The 27,417-nt window shown below is 42.4% G+C and overlaps 1 protein-coding gene across 7 annotated transcripts in view; it reads left to right on the forward strand.

Moving 5' to 3' along the window:
- LIMA1 (LIM domain and actin binding 1) overlaps positions 1 to 27,417 on the forward strand; it is a 107,779-nt gene that overhangs the window by 74,786 nt on the left and 5,576 nt on the right. For 3 of the 7 annotated variants that reach the window (XM_063785684.1, XM_054664247.2, XM_054664248.2), the window contains 6 exons: positions 2,629 to 2,713; positions 3,997 to 4,145; positions 7,811 to 7,918; positions 12,823 to 12,880; positions 16,225 to 16,334; positions 26,730 to 26,863. In XM_063785684.1, coding sequence (XP_063641754.1) covers positions 2,629 to 2,713; positions 3,997 to 4,145; positions 7,811 to 7,918; positions 12,823 to 12,880; positions 16,225 to 16,334; positions 26,730 to 26,863 — 644 coding nt within the window. Of the gene's footprint in view, positions 1 to 2,628; positions 2,714 to 3,996; positions 4,146 to 7,810; positions 7,919 to 12,822; positions 12,881 to 16,221; positions 16,335 to 23,326; positions 23,386 to 26,729; positions 26,864 to 27,417 lie in introns of all 7 variants that reach the window. The other 4 variants (XM_024347867.3, XM_063785682.1, XM_063785683.1 and 1 more) reach the window with 2 other exon arrangements.

Here is a 27,417-nt window from a genome sequence, read left to right on the forward strand (position 1 = left end):
ATGTATATAATATATTTTTATTTTTATTATTTCTTTTGAGACAGGGTCACACTCTGTTGCCCAGGCTGGAGTGCAGTGGCATGATCTTGGCTCACTGCAACATACACCTCCCAGGCTCAAGCAATTTTCCTACTGCAGCCTTCTGAGTACCTGGGACTACAGGCGCGTGCCATAATGCCCAGCTAACTTTTGGTTTTTTTTTGAGAAGGAGTCTTGCTTTGTCACCCAGGCTGGAGTGCAGTGGCCTGATCTCTGCTCACTGCAACCTCCGCCTCCTGGGTTCAAGCGATTCTCGTGCTTCAGCCTCCTGAGTAGCTGGGATTACAGGTGCGGGCCACCACGCCTGGCTAATTTTTTTGCATTTTTAGTAGAGATGGGGTTTCACCATGTTGGTCAGGCTGGTCTCGAACTCCTGACCTCATGATCCTTCTGCCTCGGCCTCCCAAAGTGCTGGGATTACAGGCGTGAGCCACCGTGCCCAGTCTAACTTTTGTATCTTTTTTGTAGAGACAAGGTTTTGCCATGCTGCCCAAGCTGGTCTCAAACTCCTGGGCTCAAGTGATCCACCTGTCTCAGCCTCCCAAAGTGCTAGGATTATAAGCTTGAGCCACTGTGCCTAGCCTTGGGAGATATATTAAATATATATTGAATTTGAAAGAAACTATTCTTACTGGTGTGGTATAAACAGACCAATCCTTGGCTCTGATTTCTGATGTGGTATGTTTTCTGTCTCCAAGGAGGGGGTATAAAAAATATGTAAAAGTGATAGTTCACTTTCTTTTCTTTTCTTTTCTTTTTTTTTTTTGAGACAGGGTCTCACTCTGTTTCTCAGGCTGGAGTGCAGTGGAGTGATCTCTGCTCCCTGCAACCTCTGCCCCCCTGGTTCAAGCAATCCTCCCACCTCAGCCTCCCAAGTAGCTGGGACCGCAGGTGCATGTGACCACACCTGGCTAATTTTTTGTATTTTTAGTAGAGACAGGGTCTCACCATGTTGCCCAGTCTGGTCTCAAATTCCTGAGCTCAAGCAGTCTGCCCGCCTTGGCCTCCCAAAATGGTGGGTTTACAGGTGTGAGCCACCATGCCCAGCCTCACTTTCTCAAACTTTACAGTAAAGTTGATTAGTCCATTGAACTTAAAGATTTAGTAACTATTTACTAATGTTAAACTCAAAAGGGTGCTAAGTGTTTTATTCTTATCTCCTGTCATACTGGATTTCAGATATCTTTTTTAACCTCAAGTTGTCTGGAAATAAACTGAGATTTGAATGATAGGATCTGATGTAAGGCTCTCATTATAAGCTGAATAAACATGATATACTCCCTGTGTACTATGTCTGGGAATATTCTTTGACACTACAGTCTTAAAAATTATAATTTGTAACTTTCATTAAAGATCTACCCTAGATATGACAGAGATAAATGTAGTAATTTAATGGAATCACAAAACACTTTATTAAAAAAATCTTTGTTGGCCAGGCGCAGTGGCTCAAGCTTGTAATCACAGCACTTTGGGAGGCCGAGGTGGGCAGATCACCTGAGGTCAGGAGTTCGAGACCAGCCTGGCCAACATGGTGAAACCCTGTCTCTACTAAAAATATAAAAATTAGCTGAGCATGGTGGCAGGCGCCTGTAATCCCAGCTACTCAGGAGGCTGATGCAGGAGAATCACTTGAACCTGGGAGGCGGAGGCTGCAGTGAGCCAAGATCACATCACTATACTCCAGCCTGGGTGACGGAGTGAGACTCTGTCTCAAAAAAAAAAAAAAATCTGTGTCATCCACTTTTCTGTAAGTCCTGGAAATATATGGACAAAAAGGCATGGTCTCTGCCCTCAGTGAGCTTACAGTGCAGTAAAGGGACAGTCACCCAACAGTTTGACCAGGTACCTTGAGAACAGAGGAAAGATTACCTAAATTTATGTTGGCAAGGTACTCAGACTTCATAGTGCTTACACTGAGTCTTTGAAAGAACAGGCATTTGTAAGGCAACAAAAGGACAAAGGAGGCTGGCTCGGTAGGGATCAGATCTAGAACAGGACTTCTGTGACTTACTAAGCACTTCGAGTTTAATTTCAGGAGTGAGTAGGAATGCTGAAAGAATTTTGAAAAGGAGGGTAAAATAGATTTATATTTTTGGATAATTACTTTGTATTATTGGGGATAATGGTAGCATCATAGAGACTGGATTGGAAGATAATGAAGAACCAGTTAAAGAGGTATAATGCAGTAGTCCAGGGGAAAGATGATGAAGACATGAACTAAGGCAGCAATAGCAGAAATAACGTGAGACGGAGAAAGGAAACAGCAGATTCTGCATCAGCACTTGGCAGTTTAGAAGGACATGTCATTGTCATCTGGTATGTGAGGATTCCCCTCCAATAAGTGTTACAAAGCTTGCTGGTTAGGAAGCCATCTTTAGCAGAGAATATTACCTATATAGGGTTACTTATTTTTCCCTGGGCACCTGTGAATATGTAGTGCTTGATATTTGTAATTTTTAAAAAATTCTATGGAATATAAAATATAAAATCAAATCTGGATTTTATTTATAAAGAAGGTTTGCAAGTTGAACCTTGCGTCAAGATTTCCCATTGTTTCTGCAAAACTTATCGTTGGGTTTCGTTTTCCAGATTCTCCGGGCCCAAAGCCGAAGTGCAAGTGGAAGGAAGATCTCTGAAAACAGCTCTTCTCTAGATGACCTGGAAATAGGCCCAGGTAAGCAGAGAGTTCCATGTGTATGAGGTCCTTTAGGAAGTACTCACTAGTAGTAACATCTTTTGGACTTGAAGCCAATGCTTTTAAAGGAAGAGTGGCACAAATTAAAAGGAAGTCTGCCTATTAGATGCAAGCCATTCTCAAATCTCATTGCTCTCGATAAATAGCTTTTTTTTTTTTTTTGAGACGGAAGGTGACGTGCTCCCAAAGTGCTGGGATTACAGGCATGAGCCGTCATGCCCGGCCGCTTTTTTAATATTTTTAATCCACCCTTGTTAGTGGTAACCTATGGTAACCAAAGGGTACTTTGAGGAGCTATAAGTAAAGTGCTACGATCAGTTTTGGCTCCAGTCATCTGGGGTTTGAGGGCTTCAGTAGATGGGCTGTGTCCCCTATCAGGTTTGGTTACCCTGTATTACCAGTGATAACATAACACTTTGAGAGTGGAATTATGTTTTAAAGGGGACATATACAGGCACTTCACAAAAGAAAAAATCAGTAAAAACAGGAAAAGCATCGGCTACCTAGTCGTCAAAGAAATGCAAATTAAAAAGCATTGAGATCTCTTCTTTTTCATGTTAAATTAGCCAGAATTTTAAAATACGAGCCCAGGCATGGTGTCTCAGACCTGTAATCTCAGCACTTAGGGAGGCTGAGACAGGAGGACCACTTAAATCCAGGAGTTTGAGACCAGCCTGGGCAACATAGACCTATCTCTACAGAAAAAAAAAAAAAAAAGCCCAGCGTGGTGGTGCATCCTTGAAGTCACTGCTACTTGGGAAACTGAGGTGGTTGGATCATTTGAGCCCAAGACTTCAAAGCTGCAGTGAGCTATGATTGTGCCACTGCCCCATACTCTAGCCTGGGTGACAGAGTGAGACCCTGTCTCAAAAAATAAATAAAATATGCAATCCTCAATTATGGTAAGGTTCTTTTAATGCTAAGAAAGTGAGTGAATATTACTTTATAAATGACAATTATATTCCTGATTTTCTTCTTCGTGCTTTTAATAGAAGATATTGGCCATTAGATAACAGTAACCCAAAATTTAGAATTTTGAAATTATTTGAATCACTTTTATCTTCTAATAAAACATGTTGGCCAGTCACGGTGGTTTACACCTATAATTCCAGCGCTTTGGGAGGCTGAGGCGGGAGGATATCTTGAGCTCAGGAGTTCAAGGCTGCAGTGAGCTATGATCGTGCCACTGCACTTCAGCCTGGGTGATAGAGTGAGACCCCATCTCAGAAATAAAATAAAACATGTTATTTGGATGCTTCCAGGTCAATTGTCATCTTCTACATTTGACTCGGAGAAAAATGAGAGTAGGCGAAATCTGGAACTTCCACGCCTCTCAGAAACCTCTATAAAGGATCGAATGGCCAAGTACCAGGCAGCTGTGTCCAAACAAAGCAGCTCAACCAACTATACAGTATGTGTTCTGCATCATTCATTCATTCATTCATTCCATCATCCAGCAGATGGTCACTGAGTACTGGAATTAGGAAATGTCACTAGACCCTTATATCTGAGCCCTGGTCCCCTAGCTGTTCTCTTTTCACATGAACCCTACCCTCGCTGGATTTGCAGTTCTTACCATGGTCTAATCCTGACTTTGCTTTCTTAGTCCTGGTTCCCACCCCACTCACTTTTTAGTGATGTTACCAGTGAGTATCATTGAGAGTTTCCCTGGCTCTTCTACTTAATCTTTGTGTTGTTAAAGAAGTAGTATTTTATTAGTTTTAATATAACTCTTATTTTATCTTGGTTGTTGAGGGAAGAAGGAAGAAGACTGGAGAGCTTATTTTGGCTTTTGAGGGAAGAAAGAAGAAGACTGGAGAGAAATATCAGCTGTGTTCATTAACGAGGGTTTTTTTTGTGTGATTTTTTACTGAGATATAACTCACATAATATAAAATCACCATTTTAAAGTATACAATCTTGTGATATTTAGCATATTCACAAGGTTGTACAACCATTACCACTGTTTAATTCCAGAACCTTTCCATCACCCTGAAAAGAAACTTCATACCTGTGTAGTCACTCCCAACTTCCCCTGCTCTCATCCCCTGGCAACCACTTATCTACTTCCTGTCTTTATGTATCTGCCTATTTTGGAAATTTCATATGAAGGAGTCATACAGTAGATCGTCTACTTAATCTTTAATCCTTACGATGTACTGTTTTCCTAAAGAAGTAGAATAGTAGATAAGAAAAAGGGAGAGATCACAAGAAGGTGACGTGCTCAGTAAGCATGAAAATTTTGATATTCAGCTGGGTGTGATGGCTCACGCCTGTAATCCCAGCACTTTGAGAGGCCGAGGTGGGCAGATTGCCTGAGGTCAGGAGTTCAAGACCAGCTTGGCTAACATGGTGAAACCCCATCTCTACTAAAAATACAAAAATTAGCCAGCATGGTGGCAGGCACCTGTAATCCCAGGTACTTGGGAGGCTGAGGCAGGAGAATCTCTGGAACCCAGGAGGCAGAGGTTGCAGTGAGGCAAGATTGCGCCACTACACTCCAGCCTGGGCGACACAGCAAGACTCCATCTCCAGGAAATAAAAAAAAGATTGGTATTCAAAATACAATGGAGGGTCCTTCCCCTTTACATTGTCCTGTGCTTAACGGGTAAGCTGACACTACGGAACTGCTAAATTGAAGTTACCTTATAGCCAGGCGCAGGAGCTCACACCGTAATCCCAACACTTTGGGAGCCTGAGGCGGGTGGGTCATTTGAAGTCAGGAGTTCAGAACCAGCCTGGCCAACATGGTGAAATCCCGTCTCTACTAAAAATACAAAAAAAAAAATTAGCCATGTGTAGTGGCACACACCTATAATCCCAGCTACTAGGGAGGCTGAGGCAGGAGAATCACTTGAACCTAGGAGATGGAGGTTACAGTGAGCTGAGATCGCACCACTGCACTCCAGCCTGGGTGACAGGGTGAGACTCCATCTCAAAAAAAAAAAAAAAAAAAAGTTACCTTTCAAATGCCATTTGTTCACATATATATGTATACACACACATAGATACAAATGTACACACACATATTTTTGTATCCTTCAAGCATTTGTTCTAAGATTTCAAATTACAAACCATTAATCTCTTGATGTCCTAATTGTCTAACAAAATCAAAAAGAACAATATTGAATTTTATTTGTTCTTAGGCAGATCGAAATTGGTGCATATTGGAAACCATAATGAATATTCTGGGAGTTAAGCCTTCTCTTCCCCACATTATTAAGTATACATTCTCTAATAATATTTGGTGGACTAATTCTCTGGGCAATGAATAATTTCATCTTGGTTTTTTCACTGTAATTTTAACAACTTTATGTTTTAAGAAGAGATGATGTGTGTAAATCAATTAGCAAAGTGGAGTATCACAGGCTGATTATGCACCGTGAATGTGAAAAGCGAGCAAATTTAGACTTCCCTTAGAAGGCAGGTCAGGAGATACAGCAAATTGGGATCTGCGAAGCTGAACTTCCTCTTGTTACCAGATTTTACTGCTTCTCAGTGCCCTCCTGCTGTAAACATTCCCACCAGGTGACTCCCTATGTGGGGAAACCTGTTGAGTAACTTTTTTTTTTAACTCCTAACCATTTCTGCATTACAGTTCTCCTGCTCTGGAGATTTTAAGAGTTGAAAACTCTTCGGGAATTCTTGTAAAAAGTACATTTTGTCTCATCCCCAAAGAATTTCCCAGGCCCCTTACAGAATATGGTTGTAACAAGGCACATACATACTCTCTGGCAGCAGTTCTGGAGGTGGGGCTTTGAGATGGGGTCAGGAATAAGTTGTTGGGCTATATAATGTTCTGCAGTGCTAGCTGCCAGCTCCTCCTCACAGATGCACCTCCGGAGCTGTGGGCCGTAATCTAGAATACCATCCCTAGGTGACTAAGTCATACTCACATTCCTTTCATTGACCCGGTGGCCATAAATTGTTTCCTCCCATGCCTAAAGATTCACAGAGAACAGAAAAGTACTAGATTACTACATTATTAGCAGACTAATGGTGGGAAATGTCTATAGTCATCGGCCTCTATGTTTATTTTATTTTATTTTATTTTTTTATTTTGAGATGGAGTTTCACTCTTGTTCCCCAGGCTGGAGTGCAGTGGCGTGATCTCGGCTCACTGCAACCTCTGCCTCCCTGATTCAAGCGATTCTCCTGCCTCAGCCTCCCAAGTAACTGGGATTACAAGTGTGCGCCACCACACCTGGCTAATTTTTTGTATTTTTAGTAGAGACGGGATTTCACCATGTTCGCCAGGCTGGTCTTGAACTCCTGACCTCAGGCGATCCACCCACCTTGGCTTCCCAAAGTGCTGGGATTACAGGCATGAGCCACTGCACCCAGGTTCTATGTTGATTTTAGATGTAATAGATGAGTTAATTGTAATATTCACCCCAGTGTCCTTTGCAAGGAAAAAAATGCAATTATCCTTATTCCTTATGACAATAAAATGCATGTTCTTTTATGTTGAGGCTCTGTTATGAGAAGTAAAATAAATTATGTCTTTAGTACAATATATGAATTGTATACGGAAAAACATGCTTTTTGAAAGTCCCACCAAAAAGGTTGCTTTATGGTATCATTAAATATAATTTCAGTTTTTATATGTATACATCATCCCTGTCTCTCTTTCCAGGCCGGGCATTTATATATGTATGGTCAGTATATTTTCTATTATTGGCACTTGGCATCTCCTTTCCCCTGCTCCAGAATGGTCTTTTCTGATAAAACTCACAAGCTTTGCATTACCACAAGCTCTGCTGCTAGAAGAGTGAATCACAAGAATGTTGTATGCTCGGGGTGTTCTGTGTGCCTGTGTTGATGTGTCTGTATTCTAATGAGCAATCCAGTTTTACACTAGCGTACAGATATTTAACTCTGAGGTATGTGTCCACAAAGCTGCTTTTGTCATTTCACTAGTCAATGGGTTTTGCTTGTGAGAGTTAGGGGGTTGATTTGACCTGAGGCTTCTTAGAAGAATTTTTTAACATTCCAAGTTTATCTAATAGATGTGCTATGAAGAGAACAGAATGATGGGACTTTAAAAAAATTTTTACAGTTATTTTTATTTTGTAGAATGAGCTGAAAGCCAGTGGTGGCGAAATCAAAATTCATAAAATGGAGCAAAAGGAGAATGTGCCCCCAGGTCCTGAGGTCTGCATCACCCATCAGGAAGGGGAAAAGGTAGGTTGGAAAGTCTGATGTCCAGTTGCCAAGGAAGCATGTGTTCTAAATTAGATGCTTGAAATTAGAAACAACTCTAACTCTAGGCTGTAGAGTGTCTGGGAATTTGGTAACAGCTGCCAGGACAGATTGCCATTTTTGCAGGTCACATAATTTCAGTTGAGTAGCTCTGCAACTTATAGCTGACCAAATAATGAGCCTTCATTAGAAAATTATTTTGCTCAGCAGATGCTCAGAAGGCAAAGAGCTGAAGTGATTTTTTAAAATCTATTTGGAGGCTGGGCACAGTGGCTCACGCCTGTAATCCCAGCACTTTGGGAGGGTGAGGCAGGTGGATCACCTGAGGTCAGGAGTTCGAGACCAGCCTAGCCCACAGGGTGAAACCCCATCTCTACTAAAAATATAAAAAGTAGCCGGGTGTGGGGGTGCATGCCTGTAATCCCAGCTGCTCGGGAGGCTGTGGCAGGAGAATCGCTTGAACCCAGGAGGTGGAGGTTGCAGTGAGCTGAGTGCACTGCACTCCAGCCTGGGCGACAGAGCAAGACTCTGTCTCAAAAATAAATAAATGAAATAAAAATCTATTCGGGCCGAGTGTGGTGGCTCACGCCTGTAATCCCAGCACTTTGGGAGGCCAAGGCAGGCAGATCATCTGAGGTCGAGAGTTCAAGACAAGCCTGACCAACATGGAGAAACCCCGTCTCTACTAAAAATACAAAAAATTAGCCGGGCATGGTGGTGCATGCCTGTAATCCCAGATACTCAGGAGGCTGAGACAGTTGAATCGCTTGAACCCAGGAGGCGGAGGTTGCAGTGGGCTGAGGTCACACCACTGCACTCCAGCCTAAGCAACAAGAGCAAAACTCCATCTCAAAAAAAAAAAATCTATTTGGGAGAGCATAGATTCAGGGCAACTTGATTCCATGCTCCTGGGAAGAATAATTTACAAAAATAAAATAAAAATATATTTGATTAGAGATTATCTTCAGATACTCATATATTCTTAATTTAAGTATACATTTAACACATTTTGTGCAAGAAAATCTTACTCTTCCACTCATATTATTTTGAAAGGCAGTCACTATGCTAAGTAAGCATAGGAAATAATAAGCTTAAAAACTTATTGACAAACCATTCCATGTGGTCTTTATGTGCAAGAAAACAGAGGAGAGATTAATAAGAGGTCAGCTATCATAAAAATGTATGATAGGTGCTGTGAGGCTGTGAGAGGGGTATACAGGACCACAGAAGCTCAGAGTAAAGATATTTAACCTGACTTCCTCAAGAAGGTGATGTCTGAGCTGAGTCTTGAAGAACGTGTGGAAGTAGCCCAGGTGAATGAGGGGAAGGTTGAGTTAGAAATAGAAGGCTATTCCAGGCAGATACAACAGAGATTTGGAAACCAGAGATGATGGCTGAGGAATTACAGGGATTGTTTGTTTGTTTGGAGATGGAGTCTCGCTCTGTCACCCAGGCTGGAGTGCAGTGGCGTGATCTCAGCTCACTACAACCTCCACCTCCCAGGTTCAAGCAATTCTCCTGCCTCAGCCTCCCAAGTAACTGCGATTCCGGGTACGTGCCACCATGCCTGGCTAATTTTTTGTATTTTTAGTAGAGATGGGGTTTCGCCATGTTGGCCAGGCTGGTCTTGAACTCCTGACCTCACGTGATCCACCCGCCTTGGCCTCCCAAAGTGAGGGATTACAGCTGTGAGCCACCGTGCTTGGCCAGAATTACAGGTTTGCTGACTTGGCTGGAGCATGAGGTACACATAGGCAGCAGTGAGAGACAGGTGGAAGGAGAGGGCTAGGGTAAGGCCTGGAAAATCTTTATGTCACCCTTAAGGGTTTGGATGTAGTGGTGCAGCAGGAGAAAGCCACTGAAAGATTTTAAGCAAATCATATTTGTGTGTTATGTATTAATCATTAGATGAATGGCTTAATTGAAATAAGTAACAGTATTTATGTCAGGGGAATTATCATGTTCTCTACCATTGCCCATTGTCCAATTCTTTTAGTCTTTCAGTCAATATGATAATCGAATGTTAAATGAGATGAGGAGAAAGGGTTTTCAAATCTATTACAGTGATTTAATCTTAGGAGAAAAGCCATTGCTTCTGTTACACGTATTGACACCCTTGACGCCATTCTTCCAAAAGACATGGAGATCATTAAATGGATTAAGAGCAACAGTTCTCAAGCTTAGTTGGAATTTGTATTTTTTAAATTTTTTTAGAGATGAGGTCTTGCTCTGTCACCCAGGCTGGAGTGTAGTAGTGTGATCATAGCTCACTGTAGCCTCCAACTCTTGGGCTCAAGTGATCTTCCTTTCTCAGCCTCCCAAGTGGCTGGGACTACAGGTGTGCACCACCACATCTGGCTAATTTATTTTTATCTTTATTTTTTGTAGAGACAGGGTCTCGCTATAATTCTCAGAATGGTCTCAAACTTCTGGCTTCAAGCAATCCCCTCAGCCTCAGCCTCCCAAAGTACTGGAAGTACAGATGTGAACCACTGCACCCTGTCTCAAACTTATTTGACTACAACAGACTTTACAAAGTAGGATGGTATATTGTCAGAATACTAACAGGAACTCATGAGATATACTACACTCTTGGATCAAAGCAGACCCACAGAAAAATGGTCTCAAACTGATGGCTACAAAATTTGATTCAAAGACCAGAACAGAAAAAAATATTAGAATAGTTTATTTTATAAAAACATCACAAATGTATGTTGGAATAACAAGACAAAATACTTGGCAGTCATGTGTTACATGGTCATATAATCCCCCATAAATTGCAAACATCCTTGCAGCAGTGGACTCAGGCATTAGCCCATGAGGCACATGCCATGTATTAAGTGAGTTATCTTGTTAAACTGTCTTGTTTTCTCATCTTTTAAATGGGAGATTATTTCTTAAGAATAACTGACTAAATATTTTTGAAGTTTTTCTTATATACTGTAAAAAAAAAAAAAAGAAGAAAGAAATTTTAAGAGAAAAATATTCCCAGCGTTGAAATATCCCCATCTTTATCCCAGGAGCATAGTTTGGGAAACAGTCATTTGGGAAATAATGCTTGAATTGTCCCTGTATCTAAATTCATGTTTCCTTCTTCATTGTCTTCATGCTGATTTGCAACTGGAACTCTGAACTGAACTGGAAGATTAGAACATTTTAATTATAGCCTAAAAGGACATTAGTGCGACTGTGAATCATGAAGTGGGTGGGGAAGAAAGGAGATAAAGACAATACATATTCTTCAAGCACATGCTGCAGGTTTACAAACTCTCAGCTGCCTTAAAATTCGCAATGTTTTTCAGACCCTTAGCTATCCTTTTGGCTGTTTGCCTAGCTTTTGTTAACCAATACCTAAGTGTTATTTGAACTTCAGCTTGTTAAAAAAAAAAAAAAGGACATGTGCCTGGTGAGGTGGCTCATGCCTGTAATCCTAGCACTTTGGGAGGCCAAGGTGGGCAGATTACCTGAGGTCAGGAGTCTGAGACCATCCTGGCCAACATGGTGAAACCCTGCTCTACTAAAAATACAAAAATTAGCCGGGTGTGGTAATGGGCACCTGTAATCCCAGCTACTCGGGAGGCTGAGGCAGGAGAATCACTTAAACCCAGGAGGCAGAGGTTGCGGTGAGCTGAGATCGCACCATTGGATTCCAGCCTTGCAACAGAGCAAGACTCCATTCAAAAAAAAAAAAAAAGCAAAGATTACCTCACAGGTTCAAGGTGACCAAATTAAAGGTGAGAGAAGAACATCCTGGGATGGAGGTACCTACTAATTCTCAAGAACTGAAGAGCTTTTTGTAGGCATGCACAACTTTCAGAAAATTTATTTCATATCATTAGATAAAATAGTGCATTTGTAAGGCGATTAGTTGAATACCTGGCACATAGTAAACACCCAGTAAATGCTGGTTGTAATTATACCGGTTTATTTTATGCCATGTCAGAATTCCTGTAATGAAGAGAGTAGTGGAAAAAATAACCATGCTGGAATTCAGGTGCAGTCAGCCAGCAACTTAATCTTCATTGTAAATCTATTCAGTTTGTCAGACATCCTGATATAAACACTCAGCATTGCCCATAAAATCCATGGCATCTGAATAAAAGGAAATTATGTGAAGAGTGCACATTGGGTCACCTGTTGACTCTTCATGATTTTGGATGTGGAGTAAGATACCAGGAAGGCGTGGGGGCCAGTAGAAAGGAGGGAGAGCTCTAATAGAGAGTTCTTTTATTTAAATTTGATGGCTTTTGAGAAAATGATATATACACCTATACGTAAGATCTGCCATCTTTTTAAACATTGCCATTTTGAGACTGGGATTAAAAGAGAAACTGTCCTCAAAGATAATACTGAGGTTAGTTTTAGGTAAATTTGTTTTATAACTATCAAAAGGTCTTCTATATAGGCAAGCTCGTTTCAGCAGGATGTAGTTGGTTGGGAAATAAGAATTAGGAAAATTTAAAAATAAGAATGGTTCCTATATTTAAATACTTTATCTTTCCTTGGAGTGGGTTATGGTTATACGGTGAGGAGCTTTGCTCTCCTTGATAGAGGGCTTTGTTTTGCTTTGTTTTTTGAGAGCAGAAAAATATGGTTTAGAAGTTGTTTTATAAAGGGAGATGATGCACACTTTTGGCAGTTGAGTGCAGTCTGTTTCTCGGGTTACTCTGTAATTGAGAGGCATGTTAATATCCTCATAAAAGACATTTTGCTGCCTCTTGTTCAAATGCTCAGCTGTTCTGGTGCCCGTTATTTCCCCTAGGCAGCCAGTGACTGACTGGAGTCAGCAGGTTTTTATGGCATTAACAGCAGTTTGCTCTTTTATTTTTAATATGACTCTTAATCCCTCTCTAACTTTTTTTTTTTTTTTTTTTTTTTTTTTGTAGATTTCTGCAAATGAGAATAGCCTGGCAGTCCGTTCCACCCCTGCTGAAGATGACTCCCGTAAGCATTCTTTCTTAGATCTGGAGGATGAGGTTCTTGTTTTCTATCTGTATTTGGTTCAGGGGTGTTCCCATTACTGTCAGTGTTGAGAAAATAACGTAGTAAATCCTCTACTTGAATTTAAGGGCTAATGCTTGAATGTCCTTTACACACTTCATGGCTTAGGGAGAAGTTAAATTCAATTAAATATAGTTAACTTGGGACAAACTGAATACTTGTAATGCTTTTCTTATTGAATTTATCCTACTTTTTGCACCAAACCCTTTCAGAATTAAAGCTGTATAAACTAATTTTGAAGTTTCATTTTAACAGAAGTTTGGCCAATACAGATTTTATTCATTTATAATGTTATTCATAAATACCTATTCTTTAGTGAATAAGTATTTGAATAATCTGTTAAAGATACATGTTTTTTCCCTGTTTATCTAAATGTATATTATAGTCAACCTCCTAGCCAGGTTCTAGGGATTTTCCTGCTGACAGTGAATTTTGTCACCTTTCATCCTATTTTGGAGTCATTTTGAGCCTCCCTTTTCCCAAAGACAAAAATGTTTTGTTTTGTTTTTTACTTGACTATGTCCACTTTTTATTCTGATTTTCAGTATAACTTTTAATTTTCATTTTTTAGAGACAGGGTCTCTTTCTGTTGCCCAGGCTGGAGTGCAGTGGTGTGATCATAGCTCACTGCAGCCTCAAACTCCTGGGCTCAAGCAGTCCTCCCACCTCAGCCTCCCAAATAGCTAGGACTACAGGCACACACCACCATACCCAGCTAATTTTCTTTGAGGGAGTCTCACTCTGTCACCCAGGTTGGAGTGCAGTGGCGCAATCTCGGCTCACTGTAACCTCCCCCTCCCAGGTTCAAGCGATTCTCCTGTCTCAGCTTCCTGAGTAGCTGGGATTACAGGCGCACACCACCATGCCTGGCTAATTTTTTGTATTTTAGTAGAGACAGGGTTTCACCATGTAGCCCAGGCTGGTCTTGAACTCCTGAGCTCAGGCAATCCACCCGCCTCGGCCTCACAAAGTGCTAGGATTACAGGCGTGAGCCACCATGCCTGGCCGTACCCAGCTAATTTTTTAATATTTTTGTAGAGAAAAGGTCTCACTTTGTTGCCCAGGTTGGTCTCCAACTCCTGGTCTCAAGCAGTCCTACCACCGCAGCCTCTCAAAGTGTTGAGATTACGGGCGTGAGCCACTGTGCCCAGCCCATTTAAAAATATATGTTGCTGGGCCAGGCGCAGTGGCTCACACCTGTAATCCCAGCACTTTGGGAGGCCTAAGTGGGTGGATCACTTGAGGTCAGGAATTCAAGACCAGCCTGGCCAATATGGTGAAACCCCGGCTCTACTAAAAATACAAAAATTAGCCAGGCGTGGTGGTGGGCGCCTGTAATCCCAGCTACTCAGGACACTGAGGCAGGAGAATTGCTTGAACCCAGGAGGTGGAGGTTGCAGTGAGCTGAGATCGCACCATTGCACTCCAGCCTGGGCTACAGAGCGAGACTCCGACTCAAAACAAAATATATATATATATGTTGCTGGCCAGGCACGGTGGCTCACGCCTGTAATCCCAGCACTTTGGGAGGCCAAGGCGGGTGGATCACCTGAGGTCAGGAGTTCAAGACCAGCCTGGTCAACATGGTGAAACCCCATCTCTATTAAAAACACAAAAAGTTAGCCGGATGTGGTGGTGGGTGCCTGTAGTCCCAGCTACTCAGGAGGCTGAGACAGGAGAATTGCTTGAACCCAGGAGGTGGAGGCTGCAGTGAGCTGAGATCATGCCACTGCACTCCAGCCTGGGCAGCAGAGTGAAAATCCATCTCAAAAAAAAAAAAAAAAAAAAAAAAAATATATATATATATATGTTTCCTGGGCGCTATGGCTCATGCCTATAATCCCAGCACTTCGTGAGGCTGAGGCAGGCAGTTTGCTTGAGCTCAGGAGTTGGAGACCAGCCTGGGCAACATGGTGAAACCCTGTCTCTACCAAAAGTACCAAAACTTAGCTGGGCATGGTGGCATGCATCTGTGGTCCCAGCTACTTGGGAGGCTGAGGCAGGAGGATCACTTGAGCCCAGGAGGCAGAGGTTGCAGTGAGCCGAGATCATGCCACTGCACTCCAGCCTGGGTGACAGAGTGAGACTCTGGAAAAAAAAAAAAAAATATATATATATATATATACACACACACACGTATATACATGTATATATATACACATATATACATGTATATATACACATATATACATGTATATATGATATATATACTATATATGATATATATATCATATGATATATATATCATATATATGATATATATCATATATATGATATATATATCATATATATGATATATATCATATATATGATATATATATCATATATATGATATATATCATATATATGATATATATATCATATATATGATATATATATATACTATATATATAAATTTCTTGTAGGTCACAAGACAAAAAAGAAAAACATATATATGTGGATTTCTAGCATCTCCCCAGGCTAGTTTACTGGACACTGAAAACCCTACAACTGAAATAAAATGATGAATTAAACAGATCTCTAGTAAATCCTACCTTAAAATTTCAGAGAAAAACTCCTTCTGCTTGAATCCAGAAACATTCTTTTTTTGCAATCATTTTTCTGGGACTAGAAATGTTTCTGAGTTTTGACTAGGTTTATGAAACATTTTTTTGAAAAATAAGCCTTAATATTTTAGTACTTTGTTGACTCACCTCTTCATTTTGGCAGGAAAGTAACTCATGTAGTTGGAATTTCAATGATTATGAAAAAAACTTCATGGAGCCCTTTTCCATAATCTTCATCCATGGGTATCTGCTATAGAACTGACCAAAAACAGTGTCAGGTTACATGTATACACAAATGCGCACGCACACACACACACACACACACGGTACAAAATTTCTGCCCTCACATCTCCCCCTTTTTCCAACTTCAGTTGAAACACTTCAGAAAAAGTTATTAGGAATGTTAATGACCAAAAAGACATCTAAGTCTATAAACGGCCTTTAAAAATGACAAATGGTACAAGGAAGAAAGTTCTTTATACAGAGTGGTTTGGATTTCCGCTACGTGTGGCAGAGGGTAAGAAAGCCTCCTCACTGAGAACCTGATTTCTGACAGGACCAGAGAATACCTGAGCCATAGTTGTTAGTGTTCGAATATTCTTCAACAGAAAAGCAGTGTTTTTCCTGGTGTTGGAAGGATCTGTCATTAATGGAAGTGCCCAAACTTTGCTTTTCGGAAGAACACTTTCCAAGACATTCCATGAGATACTGTAAAATGTCTTCCTTTTGTAACTCAAGCAGGTGACTCCCAGGTTAAGAGTGAGGTTCAACAGCCTGTCCATCCCAAGCCACTAAGTCCAGATTCCAGAGCCTCCAGTCTTTCTGAAAGTTCTCCTCCCAAAGCAATAAAGGTATGATGGCAATTTCTCTCTGAGCCTTTGGACATTGGTCTACTGGTGAGCTAATTGTACCTTTTATGATGATGATGTTGATTATAACCTGGTTTTGCTTTCCTGTGGATGATAATGCCACAGAAGAGCACACTGAAGCCAGTCGCTTTCCCTGGAAATCTTGCTGCTTCAGCTCAGGTCTTTGGCCCGGGAGCGAGAAGCCTCACTAATGACTCTCAGTTTGAACTCTGGAAAACTCATGAAAGTTTTAAAATAATGTGGGTTTTTTTATTTTTGTTTTGTTTATTTATTATTATTATCTTTTTTTTTTTTTTTTTGAGACAGAATCTCGCTCTGTCACCCAGGCTGGAGTGCAGTGGCATGATCTCGGCTTACTGTAACCTCCGCCCCCCCATGTTCAAGCAATTCTCCTGTCTCAGCCTCCTGAGTGGCTGGGATTACAGGCATGCACCACCATGCCTGGCTAATTTTTTTGTATTTTTTGGTAGAGACAGGGTTTCACCATGTTGGCCAGGCTGGTCTCAAACTCCTGACCTTGTGATCTGCCTGCCTTGGCCTCCCAAAGTGCTGGGATTACAGGGGTAAGCCACCACACCTGGCCTTGTTTTTGTTTGTTTGTTTGTTTTTGTTTTGTTTTGAGACAGAGTCTCGCTCTGTCGCCCAGGCTGGAGTGCAGTGGCGCTATCTCGGCTCACTGCAAGCTCCGCCTCCCGGGTTCACGCCATTCTCCTGCCTCGGCCTCCCAAGTAGCTGGGACTACAGGCGTCCTGCCACTACACCCGGCTAACTTTTTGTAGTTTTAGTAGAGACGGGGTTTCACCGTGTTAGCCAGGATGGTCTCAATCTCCTGACCTGGTGATCCGCCTGCCTTGGCCTCCCAAAGTGCTGGGATTACAGGCGTGAACCACTGCGCCTGGCCTGTTTTGTTTTTTTGAGACAGGGTCTTGCTCTGTTGCTCAGGCTGGAGTATGGTGGTGTGATCACGGCTCACTGCAGCCTTGACCTCCCAGGCTCATGCAATCCTCCTGTCTCAGCCTCCTGAGTAGCTAGAACTATACGCACATGCCACCATGCCTGGCTTTTTTTTTTTTTTTTTTAAGAGATGTGATTTTGCCATGTTTCCCAGGCTGGCCTCAATCTCCAGGCCTTGGGTGATCTGCCTGCCTCGGCCTCCCAAAGTGCTGGGATGGGATTATAGGCATGAGCCACTGTGTCCAGCCAGGAAAAATCTGTTCAACTAAAATCAGCACATTGGACGAGATGTGCAATTTCACCTTAAAGATAATGGCTTCCTAATCTGCAGAGCTTGATCTTAACCTGTGGTTAGCTTTTTTTTTTTTTTTTTTTTTTGAGACAGGGTCTCACTTTGTCACCCAGGCTGGAGTGCAGTGGTGTGGTCACAGCTCCCTGCAGCCTCTATCTCCTGAGCTCAAACCATCCTCCCGAGTAGCTGGGACTATAAGCACATGCCACCACACCCAGCTAATATATTTTTTACATTTTTACAGGGATGGGGTCTCACTATGTTGCCCAAGCTGGTTTTGAACTTTTGGCTTCAAGTGATCCCCCCACCTTGGCCTCCCAAAATGCTGGGATTACAGGTATGAGCCACCAAACACACCTGGCCCTGTTGTTCCCACCTTTTTTTTTTTTTTACGACCTGTTGTTTACAACAATGTCATTAACATTTTTAACGAAAGAATGTGTCCACTGGAACGGGGGCTGGCCAGCCCATTTTCTGAAAAAAAAAAAAAAAAGTGAAGCCGGGTGTGGTGGCTCACGCCTGTAATCCCAGCACTTTGGGAGGCCGAGACGGGCGGATCACCTGAGATCGGGAGTTCAAGACCAGCCTGAACAACATGGAGAAACCCCATCTCTACTAAAAGTACAAAAAAAAAAAAAAAAATTAGCCGGGCATGGTGGCACATGCCTGTAATCCCAGTTACTTGGGAAGCCAAGGCAGGAGAATTGCTTGAACCCGGGAGGCAGAGGTTGTGGTGAACCGAGATTATGCCATTGCACTCCAGCCTGGGCAACAAGCATGAAACTCTTGTCTCAAAAAAAAAAAAAAAAAAAAAAAAAGACATTCAAACAACACTTATACTAAGAGTATAACATTAGATATTAAGAATTGAGGCCAGGCACGGTGACTCACAGCTATAATCCCAGCACTTTGGGAGGCCGAGGCAGGCGGATCACGAGGTCAGGAGTTCGAGACCAGCCTGGCCAACATGGTGAAACCCTGTCTCTAAAAATACAAAAATAGCTGGGCGCAGTAGTGTGTGCCTGTAGTCCCAGCTACTTGGGAGGCTGAGGCAGGAGAATCACTTGAACCCGGGAAGCGGAGGTTGCAGTGAGCCAAGATCACACCACTGCTCTCCAGCCTGTGTGACAGAGTGAGATTCCATCTCAAAAAAAAAAAAAAAATTGGCCAGGCATGGTGGCTCACACCTATCATCCCAGCACTTTGGGAGGCCAAGGTGGGCAGATCACGAGGTCAAGAGTTTGAGACCAGCCTGGCCAACATGGTGAAAGCCTGTCTCTACTAAGAATACAAAAATTAGCTGAGCATGATGGCAGGCACCTGTAATCCCAGCTACTTGGGAGGCTGAGGCAGGAGAATTGCTTGAACCCGGGAGGTGGAGGTTGCAGTGAGCCAAGATCGCGCCACTGTACTCCAGCCTGGGCAACAGAGCTAGGCTCCTCAATCTATAATCTGCTTTTATTACCCAAGTTTTAAAAGTCGTCTTTTCCTCTTCTATGGGCAAATATATATTCCCATAAAAATAAGCCAAAAAATGTTTATTAAAAATGCAAAACTTATTTTAGGTTTGTTAGCTGACTTGTTTTAATTGACTAGCTTGCTAATGAGGGGCTACTTCACTCGTTTGGATTACCCACACTTCTTTAGTGTCTTTCTCCTCTAGTGCTCTTTTAAGTAGCAGGGTTGTGTTTCAAAAGTTTTAGCATTTGAGAGAAACTCAATAAATAGAATGAGTTTTAAGGTGGTTTGTGCTGCTCCCAACTCATGCTCATATCTGCCGTGCTTATACCTCTGACTGTGAGCATGATTGGTCCACAGATAAAAGTTTTACTGCACACAAAGCATGAAGAGGAGGGGACATCAGGGAGGGTTTGGAACAAAAGGAGGAAAGGGGAGAATCCAGGATTTAAAGAGTGGATTTAAAAGGTGAGCAAGGTGAAAAAGATAAAACATGAAAATTTTAAAGGAGGCAGAGATTTATGAGAAGAGTAAGGTTTATTGAAAAGGAACAAAAGGTAAAGAAAGCAGAAAGAGAAAGCAAGTCCAGGAAGAATGGGCGGGGTCATGGTGATTGAATCTGTACATGTGCTCCGCATGGCTGTGTTCTGGCCTTGAAGGTTGGCTGATGCTGCCATCAGCACTTTCTTTGTCAGTATCTGGAGTCTCACAAAGTAGCAAACCCCACAGGGTTACTTTCCTCTCTGACAGCAATGCTGCCTAGATGTGAGTGCTCAGGTTGTGGTTGGGGATCAAGAACAGCTAGCAAATCTAACTTGGTGATGGATTCTGTGTAACCCAGGACCTGGGGAAATATAAGAACTAAAATCTGTTCTTGTGACTATTTGAATTCTCAATGCAGTCTTGCATCCCTTGTTCAACTGCTTGGCCAGACTTCCTTGTACTGGGTGGGGATCCCTCCCCACTCAAGTTCCATGGTGTGAGCGGATGAGTGGTATGTGAAAGGGCACACCTCACTTAGGTCTCCTTTGGCACCAGGGAGAGGAAACAGAGGTAAAACTGTCTCTGTCTCTGCCTCAGACCCATGCCTACTCCTTTGGCACTGGTCACTCAGCAGTAGAATAGTAGTATAGTAGTAGATGGCCCTATCTGCATAGTCACACACCTCGGGTTTTGAGCATTGTGTAATGACCAGAGTAAACTGGCCTGGCTGTTTGCCTCTGGTCCACAGCTCAGATGATCATGGTGTACAGAGCCTGGTGGAACCCAGTTACATCTCCACTGTTATTTAAGGGCAATTTATTTGCTCTTCCTCAGAGTTCCCCTTTACAGTCTGCAGGCAAATATACAGATACTTTAGTAAATGTTTATAGGAAGACCTGCTGGCAGAACTGGTCTCATGGCTGCAGACTATGAACAGAAGTTGTTTCTCCACTTTGGGAAATTACATACAGCTAAGAATAAACTTGTTCACTCAGAATAGATTTTTGGATCCCACACATCCTGGAAAAAACTGTTTCTTAGTGCCTGTCTGTTATTGAAAAGAGGACATCTAAGGTAGAGATTCAATTCATTTCAAATTTTAGCTTAATAAAGTAAAAAGAAATGATGGAGGTCTTTAAGGATTCTGTACACTTTGAACACTGGCCACAGAGCTTACTTGGTAAGACTTGGTACCAATGAAGTTACAGGTTCATTCTCAAAAAGGGTGTCGTTCTGAGAGCAGAGCCTAGTGGACCCTGTGAGAAGTATCAGGCCTTTCTACTTCAAGAGACTCGGAGATCTCTTAGGCTTTATGTCCTCCCATTTGAAAGAAATCATCCCCTAAATGTTCCCAGAGGAGAGGATAGGGGAGGAAGAGGCAAGGAGATGTGACTGGCCCTAGGGAACAACTGTCTGCCCTCACTGTGTACGGGACAACCAAGTCCCAGGCCTCCTCACAGCGTTTTGCTGATGAATGTTGAGAGAGAACATGGCAGTCTACGTGAGAGGGCAGCACACACTGCACTGCCCCTCTCAGTACCCTGCCAGCTGTTCCTCCCCCTGAAGACACAGTGGGAGGTTTTATGCTGGCTTGCAAAGCTGTCAAAATTATGCTAGAAGAGCATCTAGAATCTTTTCTCACTCACTCACTATTACTGCCTTTTCACAGGACTGTCCTTTCTTCTCTGTGTAGAGCACTCTATTTAAGATATGAATATTCCCCAAAATGCTTTCATAAAGAGTTTCACAGAAAACCAGAGGAAGGGTTAAGGCTGCACAGGGCTGGCCCAACCATTTGCTGTGTGGTGAAGAATTTCAGTTTCATTACCTAGATATTTTACACAAATTGGAAGGAATGAAAGGCATTTTGTGGTATTCTGAGGAATAGAGGCTTGACATCAATACAGAATTTTCATCTTCTTTCACTATGTCTAAAGGCTAGTTAACATCAGTGTCTGTTGTCAGCTGCTCCCCCCTACCTCCCACACACACCACAACTGGGGCCTTTATTAGACTAAAAAATATATGAGACAAGAGGGTAAAAGAATGTAAATGAAGCCATGCAAATTTGTTAGAAAAACAGCTTTAAGTAGATGGTAATCAACAGAGGGTCTGTAATATCCCTCAAACGGGAAAGACAGTATTTATGAACATCAATTATTTATAGATTACCTCATTCACTCTAGAATATCCTGAAGATATTATCTACACATTTTTATTTGAAACAAAGGGAAGACCATAGTTTGTTCAAATTGCTGTCGTGGGATTAATTTCATTTGGGTTAGCATCTGCTCTCCTCCCCAAAGAGTTTCCCTTGGCTGTGGAAATTTAACATTCCAGAACAATTTAGAAAATGCTCTCTTGGTTTGTGAGTCAGGAGTTCTGAGTTTGTGCAGTGAGCAGGTCTATGCAGACCTACCCACAAAGCCTGAGGGAGCTGAGAAGCCAAAGAAAGAGGCTGACAAATCCAGTTTCTCAAAAAGAAACATTTAATAAGAGCTTATGAACAGAAGTGATGTCTAGGAGGCCATGAGACAGTGGATCCCTGCACCAGCCCTCCAGAAAATATCCTTTATATAGCAAGGTTTTAGGATAAAACATGTGCAGCTGGTCACGCTTGACTTTCTTGCAAAACTTATCACTGGAGCGATTGGATAAGCATCTTTATGAGGGGTTGTCTATGCTCTGGGCACTATCCCTTTATGAGGGATAATCTATGCTACAGGCATTGTTTAAAGACTTTGCTGCAGAACAAACCACCTTGGTATGCAGGAGTCAAACCACCAGTTAGCATGGTGGTTTCACTCCAAGATGGCATCACTCCTGCCATGCAACAGGCTGTTTTCCTACAGTTTTAATTCTAATTCTGTTACTGACTATGTGAACTTTGATAAGACCTGGTGTTTAACTTTCTACTTGGTAGGGGCAAAATGGTGGGAGAAGGGGAATGAAAAAAAAAATCTCTTACTAACTGAAAAAATATACTGTGAAGATAAAAAATGTCTAACATTGTCGTATTGGCAGTGTTTTAAACATGGCTGTGCCAAGTCTGAGCATGCCATGAAGGCATGGGCAGGATGTATGCCAGGCCTGTGATAATGGTAGAGATTTTTAGGTACTGACTATGCTTCCCGTTGTCTGAATAGACATGGGGGCAATTACAGAAAAGTGGCTGAGAGCCCAGGACATAGAAAATAAAGGGGAGGCACAGCCGCAGCCGCTGTGAGTTGGCATTTTACCATGTCGGGACCCTCTTGTCTTTATGAAACTAGAAGGGGCCCTTAGGCAGCTGCTGCTGCGTAAACCTTAAATAATATTGAAAAGGGTTGATGTGAGAAATGAATAGGAATAATGGGACTCTGATAGGTCTGGCTAGTTAGAAGCTCAAGGTTAGTCAATTATGTGAGCTAGCAATCTATTAACTTGATGTTAAGGAGGAAGACAGACTTTTTGCTCCATGTGGGTGAAGGCTCTATTAAAGAGAGAGCCGATGTGGGTCAGGTGTGGGAGGTAGTAAGACACTAAAGAATTGTTAATGAGACACTCCTTGTGTGGGTGAAGGCTCATAAAAGCTCGCTCTCCTGAGCTGGGATATGTTCCAGCCTCAGGTAGATACGAGTGAGGCTGATTTTGCCATGATTAGCAGAGTTACTTAAAAAGGAAAAAAAGAAAAATGTGGTCTTATTCTTGGATCTGAGTCTCTGAGTTTCAGCTCAGCTGCAGTAAAGCTCTCCAGGGCACGCCAAATGCTGTGTATTCATTGAAGGTTCCTGTTTGTCTCTTCCAGCTTCTGCCTCCTGCTCCTGGTACCTAATTTCTGCTCCTGCCTTCCACTTTCCTCCTAATGTGAGCTCAACTTTCAGCTTTCTCACAGGTTCTCCTTTCCTTCTGTTCCCTGGGCTGCTTCCCCCTCCCACAGTGTGCCTCCCCTCCGTGTGTTTGTGATGGAGGCGTGCTCTGCGTCCTTCAGTTCCCCTTTAGCAGAACAGTATCCATCTCCTCTTATCCCATGTGAAGTTTCTGTCTCCTGCTGTGTCTTTACTGACCAGAATGAGCACTTACTCTCCTACATCTATTTCAAGTGTTAAAAAATACAGAATTCCGGGCCAGGCGCAGTGGCTCACGCCTGTAATCCCAGCACTTTGGGAGGCCGAGGTGGGCAGATCACAAGGTTAGGAGTTAGAAACCAGCCTGACCAACATGGTGAAACCCCATCTCTACTAAAAATACAAAAATTAGCCGGGTGTGGTGGTGCACGCCTGTAATCCCAGCTACTCAGGAGGCTGAGGCAGGAGAATCGCTTGAAACCGGAAGGTGGAGCTTGCAGTGAGCTGAGATCGCGCCACTGCACTCCAGTCTGGGTGACAGAGTGACACTCTGTCTCAAAAAACAAAACAAAACAAAAAACAAAAAATGCAGAATTCCCTTTCTGCAACTGAAAATGATTTTTAATCTAATAAATACATTTGTCCTACTTTTACATTATGTGAATTGTGATTTGTATAGGCTCTCTCCAGTAGCATCCATTATACTATTACACCAAAAATTTGTTCTGCTTTTTAATATCTCTCCTTTTGTTGTTGTTGTTTTTGAGACAGAGTCTTGCCCTGTCTCCAAGGCTGGAGGGCAGTGATGAGATCTCAGCTCACAGCAACTTCTGCTTCCTGGGTTCAAGTGATTCTTGTGCCTCAGCCTCTCTGGTAGCTGGAATTACAGGCGCCCGCCACCACGCCCAGCTAATGTTTGCATTTTTTGTAGAGACAGGGTTTCACCATGTTGGCCAGGCTGCTCTGGAACTTCGACCTCAAGTGATCCACCTGCCTTGGCCTCCCAAAGTGCTGGGATTACAGGCCTGGGCCATCGCACCTGGCCAGTGTATCTCCTACCTAGACAAAGACCTAGTCCTTTTAGAGAAAACTTAATTAAAACTCTGCAAAGATATCTCCATTTAGCAGTGTCCATATAAGAAAAAAAGAATTCTGAGCTCCAAATACGATAATGTGTTAATTACTTGCAACAACATTCATTACAATAACATTTGGTTATATTTAAATACCTCCCTTATGCTTGGTAAACTAGGTTGTAACCTGTGGTCTTTTGATTCTTTAGATGTTTCTTTTTAGCACATTGCCCCTAGAATGAAGCAGAGTCCTGGTAACTAGCCATTTCCACTCAGCTTTGTTCCTTCCTTCTTAAATCCCTTGGGCACTACTTGGGAGTTTACCACTAATTTTATTAAACTTCCTTTTATAGATTTCTTTATTTTCATTTTATGCACATTTTCTGCTCTCACTTCCTGCCCAAATCTACTTGGAAAACCATTTTTATTTTTTGCTTTACCTCCTAGTGAATCATGTGGCAAGTGAACCAACAGTCTGAATTTTTTATGGGCCTGTTTTGGGGTTTTTTTTTTTTTTTTTTTGAGACCAAGTCTCACTCTGTTGCCCAAGCTGGAGTGCAGTGGCTCAATCTCGGCTCACTGCAACCTCTGCCTCCCAGGTTCAAGCGATTCTTGTGCCTCAGCCTCCCGAGTAGCTGGGACTATAGGCACACGCCACCATGCCCGGCTAATTTTTGTATTTTTAGTAGAGATGGGGTTTCACTATGTTGGCCAGGCTGGTCTTGAACTCCTGACCTCGTGATCTGCCTACCTCAACCTCCCAAAGTGTGGGATTATGGGCGTGAGACACTACACCCAGCCTATTTTGGGTTTTTTTTACTCAAAATTCTATCTTGCCCATAACCTGGTTCATTTCAGGCTTAACTATCCAGGTCCTGGGCCTTGGGATTAATTTGCATTACTTACCATCATGTGTTTTCTGGTGAGAGCCCAGGCTGATCATGGCAGCAAAAGCACCTCCTAATTGCTGATGGAGCTTCCTGGCCACCTAAGCTGTCTCCTGCATCTACTGGTTGAGGTGTTTGTGTTGGGCAAGTCAAGGGTTAACTCCCATACACCTAGGGACTTTGCATTCCCATCTACTCCCCACCCCTTAGTAGCCATGTAACTATTTCTTTTCTTTATTTTTTGAGATGGAGTCTCACTCTGTCGCCCAGGCTGGAGTGCAGTGGGGCCATCTCGGCTCACTACAAGCTCCGCCTCCCGGGTTCACGCCATTCTCCTGCCTCAGCCTCCCGAGTAACTAGGATTACACGAGTGTACCACCACGCCTGCCTAATTTTTGTATTTTTACTGGAGACGGGGTTTCACCATGTTGGCCAGGCTGGTCTCGAACTCCTGACCTCATGATCTGCCCACCTCGGCCTCCTAAAGTGCTGGGATTACAAGCGTGAGCCACCGCACCTGGCCCATGTAACTATTTCTTATCATGTAAAAGCTTATAATATTTTTGGAGTTCTGGCTTTTACCAGTGCTAGAATACCAAGTGTTTAATATTCTTTAGGATTGAGTTTATCAGGTAGAACCACTGTGCCCATGTTTGTTCCAACTTTACAAACAGTTCATGAATTCCCAGTCATTAATACATTAACCAGTGTGTTTCCCATTGCATTAGTTTTTCTCTCCATTGGTTTTTAGAAATATTATAGAACCTATAGCTTTAATGGGCTATGCTTCCCTCTGGTGTCCTAATAAAATAGTTTGTGTCTCTTATAAATTGTTCCACTCGTGTGTCAGTTTTGACTTGTTTAAAAAGAGTATGTCTAGTTGATTGAACAAATCAAGATTATAAGCAGAGGAGAATAAAAGGGGCTTTACTGAAATGTCTTTCCTAATTCCCAAGCCAAATGCTCTTCCTCTCCTTGAAATTTATCCCCTTTAGAATCTGTCTTGTGTTTACTTGGCACTTGAATCAAACTTCTTTCTTCTGTGTGTGATAACATTTTCTCCTAATCCCTGCGCCTCCCCCCACCCCTTCCCCCATCCCCTGCTCCTAACATTTTTTATGTGGGTCGTGACTTGTCTAAGCCATTCTTTGTAATCCAGACGTAGCTCCACCTATCCTTGGTGGCTGCTACATTTAGAGCAGCCAGACAGTTTGGGAAGGGAATATCAAGAGAGCCTCTTGGCTTTAAAGAGTCAGCTGATAGAATTGTAGCAGGTTTAGTGCTCCATGAGAATTGACTGACCAGCTAAGGGAGCCCTTAGACAAAGTAAATTCTAGGGTCCATCTCAAGACAGTGCTAACTCATCGCTGCCCATGCTAAAGTTGTCTTTTTGTTTTTCCTAGAAGTTTCAGGCACCTGCAAGAGAGACCTGCGTGGAATGTCAGAAGACAGTCTATCCAATGGAGCGTCTCTTGGCCAACCAGCAGGTGTTTCACATCAGCTGCTTCCGTTGCTCCTATTGCAACAACAAACTCAGGTAAGTCAGCCCAAAACAAGCCATCTGTCTGTAACTGGAACTCTAGAGGGAGTCTTTGGCTTTTAGAGCACTGGTGCTTAAAGCTACTGTGCTAATGATATTCTGTTGAAGGCTCTTGAATAAAGTAAAAAGCATCATTTAGTGACAAGTCTTTCATACCAAATAATGATGGTGTTTGGAACTTCTTGGTATATTGATATGTTAATTTACATGTTAGGACCGAAGCTTAAATAATATGAGTTGCAGGTAAACCCCCCTGTGACCTAATTTAATAGAATGTTTTCCCTTGGTATCACAGAATCACAAAGTTAAGAAATCTCAAGAGGTTACTTGTTTAAGCCCTTACTTGTCTTAACCACTGTATAAATGATAATAATGGCAATAATAATAGCCCCTGGAGAGCATGTCTTTTTCTCTATGTTGCCTCACTTTATTTCTGAGAAAATAGTTGTTACATATCACTTCTTCCAAGTAACTCAAAGTGCAAATATAAATGTGACAAATCGGGGAAACATTCCAAATTAACTCATTTTAATCATAGAGTCTTACAGAAG

This window comes from Pan troglodytes, chromosome 10 (assembly GCF_028858775.2).
Source record: "Pan troglodytes isolate AG18354 chromosome 10, NHGRI_mPanTro3-v2.0_pri, whole genome shotgun sequence".
Lineage (NCBI taxonomy): Eukaryota > Metazoa > Chordata > Mammalia > Primates > Hominidae > Pan > Pan troglodytes.